A 24496-nucleotide genomic window follows, 5' to 3' on the forward strand; every position below is an offset into this window, starting at 1 on the left:
CTGTCTCACTGGGTTGTTTCAGGTGGTAATGGTCTTGGCTGAGGACCTTCTGTGCTCTGCAAACCAGAACAGCCGCCTTTCTATGCAGAGAGTACAGGCAGGCTGGATCCTGATCTCTTCTCTCATGACTTTGGGTAAGGTTTATTGAGGTCTTACCATGTATAGCCAACATTTTTATGATATTGAAGTCAAGTCATTCTATTCACACAGTGAGAATTGTTCCTTTTTCAGGGCACGGTAAGCAACAGAGCACAACCTGCCCAGGTATATCCACATGAAACGCATTAGTTTGACCCAGAGGCTAATAAGAGTTATCTATGTTATGTTTTTCTGGTAAGGTTTTTCCATTAGCTGTAACACTTTTAGTATATATTAAATGGTTCCCTCAACCTCCTCTACAGGGCCTGCAATGGTTCAGCCTCATTTAGGAAGACTTTTGCTTCTCTGGCGGAGCGTCTTCCCACGAAACCTTAAGGACCTGGACATGGAGCGCAGTAGAGGAGATTCCTTTACCTGGCAAGTAACCTTAGAAGGAAGAGCAGGTGCCATGACTGGTAAGTATTTTACATTTAAACATTGTTACCCTTAAAGGGGTACTCTGGCAAAAGAAAAATTCAGATCAGCTGGTGTCAGAAAATCTTATAGATTTGTAATTTACTTCTATTTAAAAAATTTAGCGTCTTCCCATACTTATTCTTTTTAGTCTGACAAAGAGCTCCTCCTCTTGTTTTAAAGCATGGACCAAAAACCAGATAGTGACAGTCTACTGGCCTTCGCTCTGTATACTAGGAGTGGTGGCAGCAGACCACTGCCCTCTTCTGTGGGCCACCCGGACAATTTAAAGATCGTCCAAGCAGCGTAGGGGGATAAACGCAATCTCTCTGTCTATGCTCAGCTACAGTGTGGATGCAGACTAGCCTCTGTGCTTCCTCCTGTACTGCACATTGTGCAGGCTGCCTTCTCTCCTCTTCCTGCTCACTCATCCACCTCGGTCCCTCCCCCCTCCATAGGTTATTATGGGCACAGCAAACCCATCTTCACTTTGCTTCTTTGGAACAGATAAGAAGTGTGTGTGTGTGTGGGGGGGGGGAGATGGGAAAACAGCCTTTTCAGTACAGAAGGAAACTTATTTACCTAATAAAACCTATTACAGCGTTTCTGATAATCACTTGTACCATTAATTTCTGCACAGTTGTTTGACATTAGCCTTGTCCTGAAAGGGTTAAAGGGATGTTTTGAAAGTTTACAACAACCTATAAATTCTTCCCTTTTTGATACTTCACCTTAAAATGTCATTGGTTGCAATAAAGCCATCCCATAACTGTGTAAGAGCTTATAGCAAAACTGAATGAGTGTTGTGCATTGGGTCACAGCAGATCCATGGGCACAGAGTCTGTATGGAGCCACGAGTCCCTGCAGCTCTGTAGTATGGAGCGGTGGGTACATCATGTGCTGCTGTGTGGTTTCCCCATAGGTTATGGTATTGCAGTGATATCCCCTTCTAAAAGCAAAGGTGTCACGATTGAAATTGTTCGTTTTATACATTTTCTTTTTATATAATATTTGCCGTTTCCTCTTTAACCCAGCTATTCAGAGCTTTATGTCACATTGCGGCGATCTTGTGACAGAAGATGTTTTACAGCGACTTCTTCCTCCTCTTCCATTTGCTGTGAGGTTGCTTGCCCAGTAAGTGTTCTTCACCATGGCTTCTCCACTTCGTTGATCTCTCATATAGTCCTTAAAGGGGTTGTCCAGCGAAAATCTTTTTCTTTCAAATCAACTTGTTTCATAAAGTTATATAGATTTGTAATTTACTTCTATTCAAAAATCTCAAGTCTTCCAGTACTTATAAGCTGCTGTATGTCCTACAGGAAATGTTTTATTTTCAGTCTGACACGGTGCTCTCTGCTGACATTTCTGGCCGAGACAGGAACTGTCCAGAGCAGGAGAGGTTTTCTATGGTGATTTATATAAAATCGAAACAGAGTTCCTGTCTCAGCCAGAGATGTCAGCAGAGAGCACTGTGTCAGACTGAAAATAAACCAACATTTCCTGCAGGACATACAGCAGCTAATAAATATAGGAAGACTTGAGATTTTTTAATAGAAGTAAATTACAAATCTATATAACTTTCTGAAACCAGCTGATTTGAAAGAAAAAGATTTTTGTTGGACACAGGATCCCCAAAGCCCCCCGCCCCCCCAACAACAGGTATGAATGTATTCATTAAAATAGGAATACCCCCATATTAATTGAAGATCTCACAGTCCCCGTCTCCCCCTAAGCATTTCTAGTGTACTGCATTATCTTATATAGTTTTCTTCTTCTTTAGGTTACCCAGCCTACAGAAGCTATATGGAACCTCTTTAAAGGCTTGCTCTGTGTTGTACAGACAAAGGCTTTACCAGTTGTTAATTTTGATGCCTCCAAAGGCATATCAAGGTATTTTTATTCTTTATAACTGTATGATATATTATATGATCTTCTAATGTTTCTCTACTACGCTATGTGTATTCACAGCTCACATCCTATACATTTCTCATTATGATTAATAGGAAGCCTTTGTGCGATTATGAAGGAATTGGTTGCAGATCTGTCCTCACCTGAGTACACGCCTAGCGGAGCCGTATTCTTACTGCCTTCACTTTGTCATCCTGATGATTTAATACTCCTGGGGCCCTCGCTGCAGGAGAGTGATCACAGAGCCATAGAAGAGCAGGTGAGAACTATAGGCGAGTTGGATTGGTGGTGGGGCTCTGCTCAGATGTTGATACAAACTTAGGCTGCATTCACACGTCCCGTGTTTCGTCCGTGAAACAAAGACGACCCGGACGTTGAATACAAACCCTGGTCTGTTTCACGGACACGGGATGTGTGAATTCAGCCTTGGACTCCTTTCACTTCTTCAATTATACCTGAAATGTCAAACTTTGTCTTGCAAGTTTTGTCTTTATCTGATTATACACATAAGTATACATATATTTTATTCTACAGTTCCTTCTCAGTAATGGAATCCCCGGTGGTAGCTTAGAATATGACCCTTATGCAATCTACCATTTGCCCTCGGAAGGAGAGCCTGTTCCTACCCCTCTGCCCCCGGCCTTTACTGTGATTCAAGCTGCTGCCTCACTCTTCGGTGTTTTGTTGTCTCACATGCCGGAGTCACAAAGGTAATGTTCATTGAGTCATCACTGGTCAAGTTATTAGATGTGATTCTTAGGGCCCTATTACTCTGACTCTGTCAGAAGAGTTATCCTGTTTTATCTAGGGGTAGCATAAACTAGCGACAGAGAAGCTGAACAGAATGATGTATTGCTTTAATTGTTCAGTGCAGCTGATTCAGAGAGATCCTCCTGAATAACATGGGCAATAAGTGGTCCTCTCCATTATGTGCATGTGCTCAGTAGTCCTGGATATTCATGAGAAGCAGAAAACACCACCCACCAGCTGCTGATTTGCAGTTATCTATCCATGCTGTGTATAGGCAGTCAACTGTCAATCAGCAGCTGGAGGGTGGGGGGGGAGGGGTGTGGCAACAATCCTATTCTCCTGCATATTAGGAGAACGGCTGAACAGAATGATTTAAGGAATACGCCGTTCTGTTCAGCATTTCTGTCACTAGTTTATGCTGCCCTCATTTAATAAACCTAGTGACAGATTCCCTTTTAAGCGATGATCTTTCTGTGTGTATACAGGTCAAACTACTAACGAAAATTTGTTTGTGTTCGAGTATATAAACAATCGTAATTCTGATGGTAACTAACGTCTATCGTTCTTAGTATGATGGTGAATAATTTCAAATATATGAAAGAAAAAAGCAATAAGCGCTGCATGTGCAGGAAAATTAACTCTGAGGGAGCCACAAACACAAGTACACAGTATGCACGCTCACCTGGTGTGGTCGTACTGAATTAGGCACGACACTATTCAGAGCTTGAAATTGCAGTGGGATTGCAGCCCGCCACCTTCCGGTAACTCAGCCAGGAGTTCCGTCAGCAGAATTAGCACAAAGAAAAAGGGATAAAAGCGGTGGCTTCCTTGGCGCAATCCGTCTGGACCAGGAATCTGATGTCTGGATCACTGGGTCTCCTCAATGTTACCGGACACTGACTCCATGTTCTGGTGAAAGAAGTTCTTTATTTACATTCAGCTACGCGTTTCGAGGAGGGCCACCCTCCTCTTCATCAGGCAACCTGATGCCTGATGAAGAGGAGGGTGGCCACCTCGAAACGCGTAGCTGAATGTAAATAAAGAACTTCTTTCACCAGAACATAAAGTCAGTGTCCGGTAACATTGAGGAGACCCAGTGATCCAGACATCAGACTCCTGGTACAGACGGATTGCGCCAAGGAAGCCACCGCTTTTATCCCTTTTTCTTGGTGAATAATTTAAGGTTGTTTCCAAAAGCTCTCGTTTGCAATTTTTTAGCACAAATTGAAAGTGAAAAATTGCTTTGTCTACTAGGCCCCTTACAATTCATCTCACCATAAAGAAATTAACCCGTTGTTGCTTGCAGGACTCAGATACTGGAGCAGTTAGTGGATTCTGTCAAGCAGACAAAGGGCTCCCGTCAGCAGAGTGTCCAGCTATCCGCCTTGTCTGCTTTATGCTGCTTCCTTAAAGTAAGTGTTTTATATGTTCAACCCTGTATTAACTAGAATATTTAATAATGTTGTGATTATAATACCTGAAGGTGAGTGGGTTATAACACTGTGTCATTGTATTTCCATGTCAGCTTGTTATCATAACCAAAGCAGAGAGGATAACAAGTTTATGACTCAGGGGCACCCACTGTTCCTGATTATGGGGAATCCCTGTGACTAGTGATGGGTGGTGGAGGGGAGAGGGATCTGTTAGGTGGTGATATAATCCTATAATTTTCTGGTGGTCACATGGTTACAGCCAGCTGAAGTAATGAAATATATAGATGTAGCAGAGCTGGGATAAAACAGATAGCACTGTAGGAATAAAGACAGATAAGTGTGCAATATATGGAGAGAAAACAAAAACGAATGCTTCTTTAACAATTACCTAGTCCCGAAATGATATAATCAAATGAGAGATACAACCTAATATTGGATTTTTCATGATTTATTGTCTTAAAAACAAAGTAGGAGACTAAGCATGTCTATTACATGTATTTTACATTTGATTCTGCTTTGTTTCTTCAGCATTTGGCTTCCAACCACATTAGTATTGGGCCGGACGAAACCCGAAGACCATGCCTGTCCCTGATTGTAGGAGCACTGGAAAGCAGGAACCCCTGGCTGCGCTGTGCTGCTGTGGAGTGCCTGGCCAGGCTGGCCCATGTAGCATCTGACCCTGCATACACATCTAGTCTAGCTCAAGCAAGCTTTGACAAGTAAGTGATTTGGAGTTATCGATACTGTGTTAGTCTTCTGTCTATCTCATGTGTAAAGGTAATCTCTTTGCTTGTCTTTTTAGGTTGAAAGTAGCTAGAGATGTGGTGTCCAGGACTGGTCACTCCTTAGCCTTAGGTTCTTTGCACAGGTACCTTGGAGGGATTAGTTCAACCCAACATTTGGCGTCTTGCGTTGCCATTTTGCATTCACTATCTCAAGACACTACGTCTCCAGAAGTTCAAGTGAGTAAAAACTTATGAAATCTAAGTATTTGTGAACTGTTCATCACTTGTAGCTTTAAAATACGGAAGTTTGGTACAAGACTACAGCATATCATAGGAACAAGCATAAGCTTGAATTCCCCTATAAATGTCTTGTTTTTTAATCCAAATATATACGGTAAACCTCGTAAGAACCAAAGCCAGTCCCTAAGCATTCAGCTCACTTGCTAGAAAACCATGTTAATAATGAGCTTTCCAGACAAAGTGAACACAGTATATTAGCGCTAGTGCACAATGTCTGTATTTGGTGTCCTTTTCTTTTATTCTTTTATACTATACGCTGCTCCTTCAGATCCTGTTCTAGATGTAACTAAATGTATTTGTTTTGCCTGGAGTGTTCCTTTAAGACAGGGATGGGGGAACCTTTGTCCCTCAGCTGTAGCAAAACTACAATTTCCATCGTGCCTTCCACAGCCAAAGCTTTGGCTGTAGCTTTGCAACAGCTGGAGGGAACAAAGGTATCCCCATCACTGGGACAAGTATGGATCTCTTCTGCCCTCAGTTTGGGTGTGGCTTTGTCGCTCAGTTCCATTGAAGTAAATGGAGGTGAATTGTAATACCACACACAACCGGAGGACAAGGCTGGTGCTGTTTCTGCAAGAAAATAGCACTTTTAAAAAAAATTCGGGATAACGTAGTAGGTGATTTAACTAACTATAGCTATAGTACCTGGCATAGCCACTATATATTGTACAGTGAAACAGATTGCTGAACTCAGGGAGACCAGCCAAACAACAACACTGCCGGCTGCTAGTGAAAGCGCTCAATGCAGTGAAGTCCTAGGTGCATTGCCCCCTGGGAAACATGAATATGCAAAAGAAGAGCCCATGGAGCCTCATTGAAGAGTCTCAAAACACAGGACTAGCCAGATATCCCTCCGGGAAGGACCCAGCCAAGGGGCAGCTCCTGTTAGGAAAACACCATATTAAGTGGCCCTATAAGTCAATGTAATGACAAGGGATAAACCAAGACTAGGTAACCATCCACATACAGCTTTTTCGGGGTGTTGCCCCTCATCAGTGTGGAGCAGGATTCTGGCTAGGTGGGAGGTGGGATATCTGGCTAGTCCTGTGTTTTGAGACTCTTCAATGAGGCTCCACGGGCTTTTCTTTTGCATATTCATGTTTCCCAGGGGGCAGTGCACCTAGGACTTCACTGCATTGAGCTCTTTCACTAGCAGCCGGCAGTGTTGTCGTTTGGCTGGTCTCCCTGAGTTTTAGCAATCTGTTTCTCTTATGGCTCTACTAGGCATTGCTCCCACCTAGCCAGAATCCTGCTCCACACTGATGAGGGGCAACACCCGAAACAGCTGTATGTGGATGGTTACCTAGCCTTGGTTTATCCCTTGTCATTACATTGACTTTTATAGGGCCACTTAATATGGTGGTTTTGGTGGTTTCCTAACAGGAGCTGCCCCTTGGCTGGGTCCTTCCCGGAGGGATATCTGGCTAGTCCTGTGTTTTAAGACTCTTCAATGAGGCTCCACGGGCTCTTCTTTTGCATATTTATATATTGTACAGCGCCTGGGATTGAGGTAGCCGCAGCACTTACTCAGTCACCATGGCCTTGTCATTCAGTTGATTAGTGGGCCTACCAGGTGTCAGACGTCCACTGAACTGTTATTGATTTCCCACTTCCCTCCCTGCTTTTGTGTCCTTTACAGACCTGGGCCCTGCACTCCCTTTCCATCATCATTGACTCCTCCGGACCACTGTATTATATCCATATAGAGCCAACCCTGTCACTCCTTCTGACTACGCTGCTTAGCACTCATCCATCACATGCAGAGGTCCATCGCAGTTTAGGGCGCTGTTTGAGTGCTCTTCTGAATACACTGGGACCAGAACTCCAAGGTAACTTCAAATTGTGTCTGTGTCTATAAAACATTCTCACCGAGTCTTGAGAATTTTCTTTTTTTACACTCTATATTTCTTGCTTAAAGTGTCACTGTTGTTATAACTTTAAAATCTAAATCAACAGTAGATGTGAAATAAAGCAAGTTTGCAATAAACGTTCATTATTTTTTATGTTGTTATCATACTGTAAAACAAAGCTGTACTTACCAGAAATGCAGGTCCAGTCTCCTAAAGCAGATTTCACTTTAAATTTCCAAAAAGAAGCAGTTACATAAACACAGGGGGGGAGGTTTATCAAACATGGTGTGAAGTGAAACTGGCTCAGTTGCCCCTAGCAACCAATCAGATTCCACTGTTCATTTTCCAAAGAGTCTGTGAGAAATGAAAGGTGGAATCTGATTGGTTGCTAGGGGCGACTGAGCCAGTTTCACTTTACACCATGTTTGATAAATCTCCCCCAGTGTCCTCGTAACATACAAAGAAAACTATGTTAATAAAAACAGATCAGTACATTCACGGGAAATCTACAAAGTACAAAAACATGAAAAACCAATAATGTACAATAAATGCATGCATGCTCTGAAATTTCATGTGTTTTACGCGGTCAGCGAAGGCACTGAAACCATAACTACAAATTGCTAATTAACCCCTTAGTGACCACCAATGCAGCTTTTTACCACAGTTACTGATGGGCCTTATTCAGATCCCATCAGCTTCTTACGGCGGAATCAGAATAATTGTTTGTTAAGCTCTTGCACCAATATCCCAGGAGATCAGCTGTCAGTAAGACATGTGGAGTACAGCGGAGATAGGACACAGTTGTACCTTACATGTCCACCAGATGCTGCTACGCTGTACTAGGCTAGGCCCCCCTCATGATGCCGATACGCTGTGCTAGGCTAGGCTACCCTCATGATGCCGCCACGCAGTACTAGGCTAGGTCCCCCTCATGATGCCGATACACAGTGCTAGGCTAGGCTACCCTCATGATGCCGATACGCCGTGCTAGGCTAGGCTACCCTCATGATGCCGCCACGCAGTACTAGGCTAGGTCCCCCTCATGATGCCGATACACAGTGCTAGGCTAGGCTACCCTCATGATGCTGATACGCCGTGCTAGGCTAGGCTACCCTCATGATGCCGCCACGCAGTACTAGGCTAGGTCCCCCTCATGATGCCGATACACAGTGCTAGGCTAGGCTACCCTCATGATGCCGCCACGCAGTACTAGGCTAGGTCCCCCTCATGATGCCGATACACAGTGCTAGGCTAGGCTACCCTCATGATGCCGCCACGCAGTACTAGGCTAGGTCACCCTCATGATGCCGATACGCCGTGCTAGGCCCCCCTCATGATCCTGCTACGGAGTGCTAGGCTAGGCCCCCCTCATGATGCTGCTACGCAGTGCTAGGCTAGGCCCCCCTCATGATGCTGCTACGCAGTGCTAGGCTAGGCCCGCCTTGTGATGCTGCTACGCAGTGCTAGGCTAGGCCCGCCTTGTGATGCTGCTACGCAGTGCTAGGCTAGGCCCCCCTCATGATGCTGCTACGCAGTGCTAGGCTAGGCCCCCCCTCATGATACAGCTACGCAGTGCTAGGCTAGGCCCGCCTTGTGATGCTGCTACGCAGTGCTAGGCTAGGCCCGCCTTGTGATGCTGCTACGCAGTGCTAGGCTAGGCCCCCCTCATGATGCTGCTACGCAGTGCTAGGCATCACGGATTGCAAAGAGCTGGGAATCGCGCCCATGGAGGTGTGATTACAGTGAAACCCAGCCTCGGGACTGTGACTAGTCAGACCAAAAGAAACGCCCAGATGACTACATAGAAGCAATCTATATAAGTATGTTTTTTCTGCACTACCTGGCAGGCAACCAGGCTATACAGATATGTTTGCAAAGTGTGTTATGGAATGTATTACAGGGGATCAATAGCGTTATTATGTTTTTTAGGTGATTGATTCCCTTTAAGGCCCAAGCTAGCTGCAGCATGAAGGGGTTACTTTTAGAAAAAGTAACCTTGCTTTTAGGATTTTTTTTTTTTTTTTAAGTTTGTATATTGTTTTATCACCTATGTGTGAGTTTCGGGCTGATTGTCTCTGACCATGATTAAAGTCAAACCTTTTGCATTGTATAGGCAGCGGAGAATTGGTGGCATCCCAAAGGAACTACTGCTTGCTAGCTTGCTCGGTGATGCAGGAGAATCCTGACTGCTTGGTCCAGGCCCAGGGCATCTCATGTTTACAGCAGCTTCACATGTTTGCCCCTAAACATGTCAACTTGTCCAGTTTGGTTCCAACCTTATGTGTAAGTAATGTTATATGTCTGCACTTCAGTGTTGCCTCCTCATATTCCTTGCAAGTAAAATGGAAATTTTTACATTTACATTTTGCACTTACACAGTCATACTGTGTTGTCCCCTGAGTATTCACTGACCTGGAAAATGGATGTTAGTCAACATATTACAAGCGTGGTGGGTTGCATATATATATATATATATATATATATATATATATATATTTTGCAGCCTACATGTCTTTTTTTGTAATTCTGCCAAACCAGATGACAATTTGTAATCAGACATGTATATTCAACAAGCCCTAAGGACCAGTATACCCAAATCTTTTTTTATTTATTTTTTTATTTTCAAAGTTTTTATTAAATTTTTTCAATGTTTAAGCATGTATTGTATACAAAGAGAACAGAAAAGTCATTGTACAGCAACAAGAGTCTAACGTGCGAGAAAGAACCACAGAGCACAGTATCCCTGAGGAGGGCAGGTTGTACGGAAAGGATGAGATGGCAGATATAAAAATACACTATTTGGAACAGGCAGCATATGCATAAAGCAATTTGTACACAACAATACAACAATTCAGACCCGCCCTCCCCCCCCCCAATTTTCACCTAGGATATCAACTAGTGTCCCATCTATTTGGTAACCACAACGCACCTAGGGAGCCCGTAACGTCCGCCTCCAGATAACGCCCTATTCTTTATGGGCTAGTAGATGTTTAAATATATACTTGCATAAATTACAAAGAAAATAAAAAAATCTGCACGCTGTACTGTGGACTGTGTAAACATGGAGCTAAAGTGCTTTGCTAGTATATTCACTGTATAGTATGTTAAAGTGTCACTGTCGTTTAAATTTTTTTTGCAGAAATAAATAGTACAAGCGATTTTAAAAAATTTTGGAATTAGGTTTATTAGCCGAAAAATGCATTTTTATCATTAAAAAGCAGTTTGAAGCTCTCCCTCCTGTCTTCATGGTTCTCTTATGGAGAGGGGAGGGGTACAGGGAGATGAGGCACCAAAACAGGTCAACAAAGAGTTAATTTACAGCTACATCACCGGGCTATCTCCTCTGAATTCAGTACTGAATTCTTGACTTTATTTTTGCCTCTGTTTTACCATCCGTTTTTGCAAAAAGGATAAAAAAACGGGATTGCAAAAAACGCAAATAGGATTATTAAAAACCAGGGTCCAATAGAAATCCAGAATATGCATATGCATATAGCCTGCTGTATGTCAGTACTTTCATCTGTTTTTTTTTTAGGCTACCTAAAGCTTTAAAAATATTCCGACATGTCCTAGTTTGTGATCAGTGGGGTAGTGAAGTTTATGGACTTTCTGTGAATCCTGTAACACTCAGGCTGCTCTCCAAGAAAAGTCGAGCAATGGTGAATGGAGACAAAGAGCACAGCACCCAGTTGAGCGCTGCTGGCTGTTCTTTTTAACAACCGGTGGGGATCTCAGAGCACAGACCCCACTGATGAAGGAAACTTTTGACATGTCATTATAACATCTCAGACATTTTTGAAAGCTTTAGGTCCTTTTAGCTACATGGTTTTTGCCTCAGATGGCCATTAGTATGCAAGGTTCTGTTCCCTATAACCTGGTTTCTGTTCTTTCAGGGGAACTACAAAGTTTAACAAAATGATTATAGTGCAGCTTCGAGCACAATAGTCATTTTTTAAAATAAACGTTTGGCCTTTAACTAACTGATTGGAGCAGCTCACCCTGCGGCGTTTATGGGTGCATCGCTAACCTGGGAAAGGGGTGGCACCAGGATGCACTCTTGAGATGAGAGCAAGCCAGCGAATGCAGTGTGATGCTCTAGGCAATGCTCTACTGGGTAGAAGAGAAAATAGCATTTTACACTTTATATGATGTGGATACCCCAGCCCCTTTACCTTCTTAAAGCCATAGATCTCATTACAATACTTACAAGTCCGATTTGAGCCAAACACCCAACTCTGCAAGACAACTATACTAACAAATGAAACCACTCATCAACATCCCTGATGGTATCTCTAATACAGAGAACTTAAAAGGAGGTGAAAGGGAGAGCTGACACAGCCAGGAGAAGTGTGTAGTCCAGTTTATGTCAGAAGCAGCAGGACAGCCAGCTGTGTGAAGGTCTTACACAGATTGTACAGCAGAAAAATGGTAGGGAATTTTAATGGAGACCGTTTTGTTTAGAAAGTAGCTTAATTTTTCATCTAAGAAACAAATTTATAATTTAAAGTCATTGAAGAAGTGTAAAATTTAGTCTTTGATGATCACTGGTGACAACCCGTAATTTTAGGATCAACATATATGTATAGCAGACTAAGGCGATTGGTCTTCTGGAATATGGAATAGGCTCATAGTGGGACACTTATGATAGTTGCACCAATGGTGTAACTAACCTTCTCCATGGCATATGCCAGCCTTAAACCTCCGCTCGCCTGATGGGTGGGCAAGGGGTGTGGCAAGGTGAGGAGGAGGCGTGGCCTCTTCCAGCACCTAATTTACCATGATTTACGCCTTCTAGCTGGCATGTGGCTTTGTTGCAGGCTCAGGGCCCAACGGATCCTGTGCGCCTTTTAGTAAATCCAGCCAGGAAAGGGGGGACAGGACGTACAAGTACGCCAGTCTTGATAAATGTCCCACATAGTCTATGTGAATAAACCCAGACTAGTAAATGTATATAAATAAGCCACCCCCTTAAAAAAACACAACATCATCCCAAATCTGACATTTCTGTATGTTATATAATGTACAAAATTTGCATACTGCCTGAAGAAAAAGGAGCGCTAGACTCAGTCCTCAATGGTCTGTCACTTTTTCTCTCCTGCAGGAGGTCTTGCTGGATAATTCTATGTTGGTATGTCACCTCCCTCCCCATCTTTGTGCTGTGCCTTCTTGCATTTTTACTCTTTTTTTTTTTTTTTTCTTTCTCCAAACACGCGCCTGTTTCAGCCTCAGAACATTTTCTTCCCATATTGCCCAGTGCAATCCAAACATATCCTATTATGACAGCAGAGACCACACAACAGTCCAAGAAACTGAGTACTGTAGTAGTAGATGTTACTTAAAGGGGATCTCTTCCTTATTTATAACTATGCAAAAATTGGGCCAAAATATCAGCTTTGTACCATTTGAGAACCCGAGCAATGTTCTGGTGGATACTCAATGGACATCTTATGTCGTGCACTTGTTCTCAAGGCAGATTTCCCCTTTAAGGTAGAATAAAGAGGAGGGGAGCAATAACTAAGGTAGTTTCATTTATAAAAAGTTGTTTCATGGACTGTCTATTGTCGGAGACTGGTGTTTTAATACTGACCCTGGCTTATACAGTTGAACAGATGCCGGGTCTTTGCCACAAATAACCCGTATTACACCCACACTGCCGGCTTTCTTACCATGCTTCATTTCACCAAGAACCGAGCCATCTTGGCGGTTCTGGAAGCTACTCTTTGCTCTTTGCATTTGTTGCATGTGATATAACATTTCTGGTTTGCTCATACCGCCTGTTGCTTGAGTTTTGTTGTTGATGTGTCTTTATTTATTTCTGTGTTGTACTTTATATTGTAAATTGTGTATTTTACTGCCCATATGGTCACAGTCTGGATCTCTGGACGTGGTTACAGAAGGTAAATCCATTGTCTCAGTGAATGTCTGTCCTTGAACACCATTTTTTAGGTTCAAATTTCTGTGCTGGGCTATTTTTATTATATCTTTATAGTGGTTAAATAGTTGTGCCCATACACTTTATACTAATGTCTTACATACCCCCCGCCACTGGTGGTGGGTTTGGTCATCTGTATAAAGAGTATGGGGGCCCCTCTCAGTCTTTACCAACAGATGATGTCCGTGGAGATAGTGGTTGGGGGTGATGTAAGTTTCACTGCCCAACCCCTTTGTTCTTAGAGAGATAAGCCAACAGAGCTGTCTGGTTGCAGCTTACATATCCCCTCCCCATAAAGAACACAGGAACATTTAGATTTGCCGAATATCCATATGTATGGGGAGAACGGAAGAGTTAACTGTTGGTTGAACAGTCATTCAGCCAACCGTTATTGAAGGTGTCAAGGCCCCTTAATACAGACCTCCAGTTCCTCTAGATACAGATTTAAAGATGCCATGCTTCTAGTGATCTAAAATAAGTTATTTTGTATGGAAGAACAGTAGTAAAATCTAAAACAAAAGTATGATATAAATCTAGTATCTCTGCAATCATATAAACCCTTGAAACGAAGATATGTTTTAAAAAAAGCAATGGCAACATTGTCTCATTTTCTACCTAAAAAATAGTATAATATACAGAGAAATTGTGCCATTAAAATTACAAATAATACAGGAAAAAAAGAGAAGGGAAAACAGAAAAACAAGCCATTGTGTAGCTGTGTTGATGGGAGACTTTTAAATGTAAAAAAAATGTAGATAAAAAAATGTAAATAAAAACACTCTTTCCTTTAAATTGTATCCCTCATTTCAATCATAGCATAACTAAATATAGGAAACTTTATAATATATCTTACTATATAATATATCTGTAATATATCTTGCCCAATAAAAATGTTTTATTTCCTTTTTGTCATACTCCTTTTCTCCTTGCCAATATTTTTAGCATTCACTTTAACAATAAGCTTGTGCCCATCCTGAGAGGCAAAATAGACTAGTAGCTCACAAAGGGGTCAGGATAAATGGTGCCCATACAAGTCTATGGAGAGGGGGTGGGGAAACAGCGAGAGGAGCAGGGAGGAGTTGGAGAAAGAAGAAAACAAAGAGACTAGAGGAGCTCTATAATGTCCTCCATGCTGCTTCTGGGTGTGTGTTATAGACTTATGGAGGAGCAGGAGTCCCTCTTCTGTGTGTGCACAGTGTATGGAAGACTTAATAGAAGTTAGACCCTAACTAGAACGTGTTCTTAAGGAATGAAAAAAATTAATCGGCACAGAATTTTGGACACAAAAATGATATGGTGATAGAGGGCGGACATTCATGTGAAGCTTCATCATCATCCATGAATGTTATTCAGATCTCATAGGACCTGTATACATCAGCACCACAGCTTACATGGAGCCATGACGGGAACATCTCACATTTAGGTTTTATGGATGTCTTTGAATCCAAAGTCAAGACTGTGGTTTTTATAATAATCAATGAAGTTTATTAGGATTGGAAAAAGAGAACGTGAATACACGATAAGCCAAGACTTGTGTTTAATAAGAGGAGCGGTCTTCATCTTTTCTTCATTCTTGTCCTCCATTTATGATCCATTCCTGACTTTGGTTTCAAAACCTGCATAAAAAAAAAACTAAAAGTGTAAACAAACCTTCAAGATGAAATTCTGTACTGTCCGCTGATTTAAAACGGATCATTAGTGTTTTCCTATGATATAAATGAAGCCTATTGTGCAATTCCCTTAGACTGTGCTAGGGCATAAACCTTTTATAACTTGTCATGCTGGGTACTGGGGAGCCTCTAAATCTTTCTGCCAGTGCTATTATACCCATAGGATATCTGCTTTACATGGTCAATTGTAGCCACTTTCTTAAAGGGGTTAACTAGGAGTAGATAAAAATAGCTTATTTCGTCTCGAAACTGCGCCACACTTACGTTCAGCTTGTGTGTGGTATTACAGGTCAGCTCCTTTCACATCTATGGAACTGAGCTGCAATACCACACACAACCTGAGGATAAGAGTGGTGCTGTTTCAAAGATGCCTTGTATAAATCCCTTAAAGGGGAACTATCAGCAGGTTAGACAAATCCAACCTGCCGATAGCCCCCTGTATGTGTCTTACCTTCCTACTCTGCACCGATCCCGCGCTGATAGTCGGTGTAAACTAAGGATGCACCTTTAGGAGCACTGCCGCGTCATCTGGCCCACCCCCTCCATTGATTATTGTAGAAGGGGGGGGGCTTGGATGACGCGGCAGTCCTCCTAAGGGTGCTCCGGAGCAAAGTTTACATTCTGGGAGCTGTTACATCAAGCTGGCAGAGTTGCATCAATTTGGACTAGTTGAGGGGAGGAGAAGCCACAAGGGACCGCCCCCATGACTCATGGTTTAGGCAGCATGAAATTGGCAACCCTTTAATAATGAAGATGTTTTATTTGTCTGTACTTTTAGAGGATTGTATTCACGGCCGCTTTGAGTGCAGCGTTTGCCTCCTAACACACATCTGATGGCTGTCGTTGAGTTGATAATCTTTAGTCCATGTTATTTTGGGGTACTTTCACTTTTGAATATATTATATATAGGTTCACTTGTGCAGTCCTCATTTGATCCTACGCCGGGCAGTGTTGGCGTGTCTGAGGCAGCTCGCACAACGAGAGGCGGCTGAGGTGTCCGAACATGCCATGACTATGGCCAAAGATGGGCAGGAAGATTTGAAAATGGGTGAGTGCGTGGTATTTTGTATTTGTCGCCCCCTGCTGTTTAGAGTCACGTATAGAAAATAATGCTAGAATCCTTTGTAGAATCATTGTTAAGCAGAGTGATGAAATCTGTAGAACATTTTATTAAAGCTCATTGCACGACACATTTGGTGTTAAAGCTTGAAGCAGTCCAACCGAACATATGTAGCTGTATGCATTAGACTTACAATGGAGGCCATTCCAGGAGCAAGTCTGATCCAACAAAGGGGAGGGAAGTGAATTGCACAGGCGCACGCTTCTCCTGCTATAATTCCAGTGAAAAAGAGTAGAAAAATCTTCATTATTCTTTCAAATACATAAAACCTTGCAGGGTGTGTAGCAGTTGGCATGGGAGAAGATCGCCAGATCCAGTTGCCTGGTCTGCACAAAGGACCGCTAGATCGTGTCCCCTTGTGCTTTCATCAGCTGTTCCTACACCTTCAGTAACTGTTGTTCAACAGTTATTCCTCCCGTCCTTCCCATACACAAGAACGTTTCTGTGTTCTCTATAGCGAGGTGTAAGCCACAGCCAGTGCTATCGGTGAGCGTCTCATGGTAAGCTGGCAACCTTTTACTATATGCATTAGACCACAGCCAGACTGCTCTCGTGGCAGCTTATCTCTCTGAGATTAGAGGGGTTGGGTGGTGATTTTCCATTATGTCTGACCCTTATCTCTTCTGACATCATCTGTCGGTGTAATCTGGACTAACGGTCGAACCAGTTTTAAGCGGATGGTTTGGCTGTCAGTGGTATAATGTGTTTGCAGACCTTTAACCTGCAGCCAGAGAGCACTGGCAGCGGCTTATCTCACCCAGAAGAATACAGTAGAATTGGGCAGTTGAAATCTAACATGCCTAACCTTTCTCTCCCTCGACTGGGAGGCCAGTCAGCCAAACCAACCACATTCACCAAGTTTGGCTGACCTTTATGTAAAGCCTATGGGCACCTTTTAAGTGAAAGAGCTGAGCATATTTACCTAATTCCATTCTTTATCTTGACCAGATGTGAATATGAGAGAACTCGGCTTGGAGGGAGTTCTGCTGAGCCTCTTGGACAGAGAGAGTGACCCACAACTGCGTCAAGATGTGAAGGAAACCTTGCTTCATATGCAGAGCTGCACAGGACTCAGTCGTCTTTCCTTCTGGCTGCGACTGCACAAAGACATTCTATCCGCCTCCGCTGGTAAAATTCATTGAATTAAAGTTAAAGGGGTTGGCCTTTTTATAGTAAAATAGTATAGTGTACAGTATTAGTAAGTGTACTTGCTGTATATACTGACAGCAGCTCCCTATGTGTCCCATAGAGCTAAAATCAGACTCCACTCCTCTAGGCTGTGCTGCCCTGCTCTCTGGTGATTCTGTCCACAAGATGGCTGACATGGAGGAGCATGTGACCATGACCTGCCCCCCAGTGTCCATCACTGAGCCTGTATTTGCCTATGGAGGACACTGGGGGGCAGGCATGGTCACATGCTCCTCCATGTCAGCCATCTTATAGACAGACTCACCACAGAGCAGGACAGCACAGCCTGGAGGAGGAGAGTCTGATATTAGCTCTATGAAGTACACAGGAAGCTGCTGTCAGTAAGTAATGTTAATACACTTGCTTATTCTACACAAGACAATTTTACTACAAAGTGACCAACCCCTTTAAATATTGTTTCAGGAAAAAAAAAAAAATGAAATGACAATGATACAACGTCATTTGTTCGTATAGATTTTACAGCAGTAGCGTCAGTGGATACAACTCAAGAAGAAGACTGTGAGCAATCTTGGTCTGATTCGGTGCTGACATCAAGGAAAGAGGAGTCCTCCACCCCGTCAGTTAGTCCACGTTGGCACACAAGAGTGTTTTCAATGGAGTGTGTTAGCATGTTATTGTCACAGTGCGTCGAGGAGGGAGGTGCTCACTTCAACATGGCTGAGGCCCAGGAGAAGAAGCACAAGGAACCAGACAGTAAGTGACACATGAATTTTAGGGCATACCTCCACTGAATCTTTTCTGTCTCATCTGTTCTGTAGATGGTGCACGTGTGTACGTGTGTGCGGCACAGATCTCTATGTTTAATATAATGCTCTGTACATGGACTGCACTACAGACGAGTGAATGTGGCCTTATGAGTTAGACTAAAACCGTTAATTGTTAAATTAAATTTTTTTTTTTTTTTTAAGGGAACCAATCTGACTGGTCTGTTTAAATAAATCATTGTGTTCCCCGTGCAATAACAATTCTGGGTCACCTATTCTTATAGCTCTGTGATGTGCTCTTCCTCTGTTATTCTTACAAAAAATGTGTGATTGTGTAAACGCACCATAAGTTGGTTATCAGATAGATTTATCTGGCAGATTTTGGAAGCCAAAGCCAGGAATGGATTTGAAAAAAGGAAAAATCTCAGTCTTTCCTTTATGACATGTTCCCTTTTTATAGTCTGTTCCTGGCTTTGGCTTCAAAAATCAGTCAGATAAAAATGTCTGTGTAAACACACCATAAGTGTTACCAGTTGGGGGGGTGTCCCTACACAGTCCTGCAATGTTAGCTTTGATTGGATAATGTCAGACTGTGTAGAGACACACCCCTGACTGGTAACACCCAGTTGGATATTGAGTCATAGATTCCTAGTAAAAATAACAGAGAAACGGCACATCACAGAGCTAAGAAATAGATGATTCAGAATTGTTATTACATGGGCTTTGCATGTATTTGCTAAAACAGACAGGCTCGGAGTGGTGACATAACTTCTATATAATTAAATCTTTACACTTATACCATAATTTTCAGTTGGCTCGGCTATTAATGCGCCTCTGTTTGAAAAACCTTTGACCTTTTAGGCTGCGTTCACACTATGGGATTAGCGTGCGGGGAGATTCTGCACGGAATCTCGGCGCTGATTCCGTAGTGTGAATTGGGCCTTAGACAGAAAGGCCCGGGGTGAACCAAACTTTTGACATGCCTGTGTGATATGTCAAGAGTTTTTCTGAATGACCTTGTTAAAGCTCAAGGGTGAAGAACTTTCACTGATCAACTCAAAACTGGTCTCCTAGGAGATTTCCTGGTGCTGCATCTGCAGGATCTGGTTCGGATGTCCTTCATGTCTGCTACAGATCATAGCGAGCAACTCCGTCTGGTTGGGCTCCAGGCGCTTCTCCAAGTTATACAGCGATTTTCCTCTGTGCCTGAACCTGAATTTCCTGGCCACCTTATTCTAGAACAATACCAAGCTAATGTGAGTTCCACGTTGAACTTTTACATATATTGAACTGTCTGACTGTCAAGTCCATTATAAATTCATATATATATATATATATATATATATATATATATATATATATATATAGATTCCTCAGTGTAATGCTTCTATTCTGAATTTTCTGCTGACAGGTAGTGGCTGCTGTAAGACCAGCTTTTAACTCAGATACTCATCCGGATGTGACTGCCAAGGCCTGCCAGGTAAATAATCTATCTTGTATATGTAAGGTGTATGATTTATTGTCTATGGCAATTGAAAGATATGGGGGTTTCCCAGTGGAACCTGTGGATTTAAAGGGGTATTCTCATCATACTAAATTATCCCCCATCCACTGCATAGAGGAAACCAACTGCTGATCCTCCCTTTTTGGCAACAGGGACATCATTTTCCTCAAAATAAATGATGTGCACAGCTCCAATCATTCTCTAATGGGCCACCAAACATTTTCGAGTTTAGAAATCGGTAATGTTTGCTGCCCCATAGATACTGCAACGGCACCATGAAATCTGGGACAACTATGTTCCCATTCTGGGGATCAGTGGGGGTCACAGTGGTTGCAGCTTGTTATAAGAAAAGGGATCATTTATAAACATGGGAGCTCTGGTGTTATATGAATAACTGCACAACTGCTCATATATATATATATATATATATATATATGTATATATATATATATATATATGTGTGTGTGTGTTTTTATCCCTCTTACAGGTTTGCAGTGCATGGCTGGCCAGCAGTGTTGTGAAGGAGCCATCAGACTTGCTCAGAGTTCAACAGCTTCTTCTCTCATCTCTAAGCAGAGTACAGATGATGAAGGAAACCTCAAGTCTGTACAGCGAAAGCACCTCAACCATGGAGACACTGGCCGTGCTGAAGTCCTGGGCTGAAGTGAGTGGAATGGAAATAATGGTTTATAGGGATGAACAATACAGAATATATGGACTGGATGCTTATGTGATGAACTGAGGTTATAAAGAGCCAGGATCATAGTGAGGTTTGCTTTCTCAGAGGATATTGCTGCTTACTATGGTATCCTGCCTTCCATAAAGCAGCATAAACCTCATACAATAGATTATTGCCGTGTATAGTTTTGAAGCCAATCATATAGCATGCAGATAATATTAACTAGCTGCTAGATTTACAAACCATACCATAAGTGTACAAGTTAGTAATAATCTAACTCAGCTCTTACTATCTTCCTTTCCTGATTTCACGTTTACACCTTTAAATGTCTTTTGTAGGTTTATATCGCAGCAGTGGAAAGAACAGGACCTGAAGGCAGGACTGATTGTAATCCCGGAGATAATCTCCTTTCCCTGGTACAAGCTGATATTTGCACTCTGAGCAAGTTGTGGTTGTCTGCTTTACAAGATCACGCATTGCTTACCCTGCCTGCGGAGTGCAGCCATCAGCTTCCTGCACCCGGTATGTGTAGCCTTCAAAACATTACTTGATGTTGTGTTCATTTAAAGTACCTGTTGGTCTGTCCCAAACTAAAGGGCCATCATGCACATTAAAGGGGAAGTCCGGCGAAAATTTTTATTCAAGTATAGTATTGCCCACCAAAAGATATAAAAATCCCCAATATACACTTATTATGGGAAATGCTCATGAAGTGCTTTTTTTCCCTGCACTTACTACTGCATCAAGGCTTCACTTCCTGGATAACATGGTGATGTCACGACCCGACTCCCAGAGCTGTGTGGCTGTGGCTGCTGGAGAGGATGATGGCAGAGGGATGCTCAGTGTCCCTCCAGTGCCCTGTGTCCCTCAGTGTCCCCCTGCCATCATCCTCTCCAGCAGCCACAGCCCGCACAGCTCTGGGAGTTGGGTCGTGACATCACCATGTTATCCAGGAATTGACATCACCATGTTATCCAGGAAGTGACATCACCATGTTATCCAGGAAGTGGGGGGGCAATACAATACTTTAATAAAAAATTTCGCCAGACTTCTTTTTTAAAGTGTCACTGTCATTAAAAAATTTTTTGCAGAAGTCAATAGTACAGGCGATTTTAAGAAACTTTGCAATTGGGTTTATTAGCCGAAAAAATGCATTTTTATCATGAAAAGGCAGTTACAGCTACATCACCAGCCTCTCTCCTCTGACATCAGCACTGACCTCTCTGACCGCTGAATAGGGGCTTTCAGCGGCTCCCACTGTGTGATCCTTTGTTCTCTGCTGCCGGCTAATCCCCCCCCTTCCTCCTCCCCCTCCCCTCTCCATAGCACAGGACAGGATCCGATTGATGTAAAACATTCGAGATTTCCTGATTCTGGGCAGTGGATGACAGAAAGGAGAGGAGGGGGACCTGGGAAAAGTCTTTTTAAATGCAGATAATGGCATATTTATCTAATAAACCCAATTACAAAGTTTCTTAAAATTGTCTGAACTATTGATTTCTGGAAAAAAAAAATTAACAACATTCACTCTTTAAGGAAAAGTTAGTCAACCCCACTGATTTCAGTTGGACCAGCTGATCATCTCATGTATATGGAGGTCTCCTGACACATGATGTTGGTGGAGAGAAGGATCGCCATATTGGATTTGTTCTTATACAGATAAGCTGCCTTCAGATGTTTCTGGCAGCCACTTTCAGAACTCCTGAACGATTAGCTGTGCCAAAGGGTCATGTACATAAGGGTCAGTAGTAGCTGTTGAATTGAAGGAAAGCATAGAGGATTTGGGGAAACTAAGATATGGGGCTCTTCTTGCGTTTCCTATTATAGAGCTGGGCCTGAGTTTGATACCTGTGAAGTTTGATACCTGTGAAGTAACATTGGCCACAGATTTGTTAGCCAGAAAAAGAAAGTCAGCGATAACTAGAATTTTCCATCCCTGTGACAGCAGACATAGCACAGCCCCCTGTATCTCAGCTTCCTGGATCCCTGTGATTATAGTTTGTTAGTCTGGGATAATTTGATTGAGTAATTTGCTTTTCTCCTCACTCATCTGCATGAGGGGTCCTGTTAGTAATCTCTGTCACAGATTCAATAAAGAACACAGGACAGAATAGCGCAGCATGCTGTTCTGTTTTGTCTGGTGCAGTATGGACATCGTGATGGAGACCTGCCAGACCCTATTAAAGTCAGTGGGGTCCTTCAGGCGTTATTGATGTACGACATCCAACAGAATCCGCCACTGATGTTGTGCTGCTTCTGTAATGGGGCAGAAATAAGAAAATGACTGGCACAAGATATGAACATGAAGATGAAGATTTATCATGATCGCTTTGGAAAAACTCTCTCTTTTATATCGTGCTATGATATATTTTCCATGAATACTTTTCAGGCGGAGCATTCTATACCTCTGAAACCAGTGACGCAGCCAGGCCGCACTATCTTGCCTCCTGGGCTCCCATCCTTCACGCTACCTCTCTGTGGCTTAGCAGCACTGGCTTTCTACTCTCTGACTCTGATGAAGCCGGCAGCAGACTATCCCGTCCAGTCACTCCTACTACTATGGGACAAGAGCGCGGCAGCAGGGCACCCACCAAGTCTCCGGAAGATCTGAATGCCGAGAGATTTCACTTAATTCTTGGTATGTGTCCAAAATGCTGTATTAGTAAAACCCAAATGAGTAATAAGAAATACCTGGCTACTGCCTAACTTTGCGGATAAGGAGGAAAATACCAAACCCAATCAGTATAAGAAATAAAGTCATAAAAGGTGATGCTCTGTTTTAGGAAATCTTTAAATGTTAGCTTTCGTAGTGTCCCGGTCATGGTCTCCTGCCGTGAGACTGAGATCACACCAAGCCAGTGAATACTCAAATCCCAACTGATTAAAACTTTTGATATGTCTCCAAGACATGGTGAAAGTTTTTAAAGGTAATTTGTCACTAGGTTTATGCTGCCTTAAATGAGGGCAGCATAAACTATTGACAGAAATGCCGAACAGATTAGTGTATTACTTCCATGATTCTGTTTAGCCATTCTTCTAATATGCAGGAGAATAGGATTCTTGCCACACCCCTCCCCCTGCCCTCCAGATGCTGATTGACATTTGGCTGCCTATACACAGCATGGATAGATAACTGCCAATCAGCAGATGGTGGACAGAGTATTCTGCTTCTCATGAATATCCAGGGCTACTGAGCACATGCACATAATGGAGAGGACTACTTTTTGTCCATGTTATTTAGGAGGATATTTCAAAATCAGCTGCTTAGGACAATGTAAGTGATACATCATTCTGTTCAGTTTCTCTGTCGCTACTTTATACTACCCTTAGATACAGAAGCATAAACCTGCTGACAGAGTCTGTTTAAAGTGGTTGTGACACATGAGGAATCCTAATATTACATGCTATTTTCTCCAAAATAAATGAGGTGATTGTTATTGACTGTATGAGGGGAATAGATCCTTTACATTGATCTTCCATCTGTCCTGGATGATCACAGATGCTTGCTGTGTCCGTCACTGATTATCGCTCTTGTATTGTATTCCAATATTCTTAACAGGAATTTGTGTAGAGTTTCTCTCTTGTCTCCCTGTGGATGCCCCTTTGGAGAGAATTGCTGCGTGTCTGAGGGCAATGAAGGCATTACTTAGAGGGGTCTGGCCTAGGGCACATGTTGGGGCTGATCAGGTAAGGATTGATCTGTAAAGGAGCTGCACATACATGAAGAGCTCACTCTTTGTTTTATATAATTTTGCTTTTCACATCATCAGGCAGGATGGAACAGATAGGATACATTCACAGGTACTTCTCACCTGTCAGGTAGTGGGGCATAAGATGTAATTCAAGTCTTTACAGATGTGTGGCGCTATAAACTGAATATCAGCATTCTTCTCTTGACTTCTTCTATTTTTTATGGACTTAATGTTATTTCATGTACACAGTAAGTCTATCCTTGTAATTCTCAGGAACTTGCTATTGAGTTGATTTCTGTATTGCATCGATTGCTGTTAATCCGAGAGTCCTCAGAAATACAACTCTTGGCCCTGGAACTTGGGAAACAGATCTTGAGTGCGGCTCAAGAACATGTACAAGAGAGAAGAAGGAGCGCAGAAGGTAGGTGTATGAAGTTTAGGGATACCAGCTGAACCGGATGATGATGT

The 24496-nt window shown here is 42.6% G+C and overlaps 1 protein-coding gene across 3 annotated transcripts in view; it reads left to right on the forward strand.

Moving 5' to 3' along the window:
• The window catches only part of HEATR5A (HEAT repeat containing 5A), a 50218-nt gene that overhangs the window by 19465 nt on the left and 6257 nt on the right, over positions 1-24496 (forward strand). For 2 of the 3 annotated variants that reach the window (XM_069950127.1, XM_069950125.1), the window contains exons 10-31: positions 23-134; positions 402-554; positions 1587-1686; positions 2333-2442; positions 2556-2719; positions 2995-3170; positions 4517-4622; positions 5172-5362; positions 5446-5605; positions 7308-7497; positions 9632-9801; positions 12620-12646; positions 16030-16168; positions 17189-17368; positions 17903-18142; positions 19228-19409; positions 19565-19633; positions 20145-20321; positions 20675-20858; positions 22726-22974; positions 23896-24023; positions 24302-24449. In XM_069950127.1, coding sequence (XP_069806228.1) covers positions 23-134; positions 402-554; positions 1587-1686; positions 2333-2442; positions 2556-2719; positions 2995-3170; positions 4517-4622; positions 5172-5362; positions 5446-5605; positions 7308-7497; positions 9632-9801; positions 12620-12646; positions 16030-16168; positions 17189-17368; positions 17903-18142; positions 19228-19409; positions 19565-19633; positions 20145-20321; positions 20675-20858; positions 22726-22974; positions 23896-24023; positions 24302-24449 — 3355 coding nt within the window. The remainder of the gene's footprint in view (positions 1-22; positions 135-401; positions 555-1586; positions 1687-2332; positions 2443-2555; positions 2720-2994; positions 3171-4516; positions 4623-5171; positions 5363-5445; positions 5606-7307; positions 7498-9631; positions 9802-12619; positions 12647-16029; positions 16169-17188; positions 17369-17902; positions 18143-19227; positions 19410-19564; positions 19634-20144; positions 20322-20674; positions 20859-22725; positions 22975-23895; positions 24024-24301; positions 24450-24496) is intronic. The other variant, XM_069950126.1, reaches the window with a different exon arrangement.

Source organism: Dendropsophus ebraccatus, chromosome 13 (genome assembly GCF_027789765.1).
Source record: "Dendropsophus ebraccatus isolate aDenEbr1 chromosome 13, aDenEbr1.pat, whole genome shotgun sequence".
NCBI classification, from domain to species: Eukaryota; Metazoa; Chordata; class Amphibia; order Anura; family Hylidae; genus Dendropsophus; species Dendropsophus ebraccatus.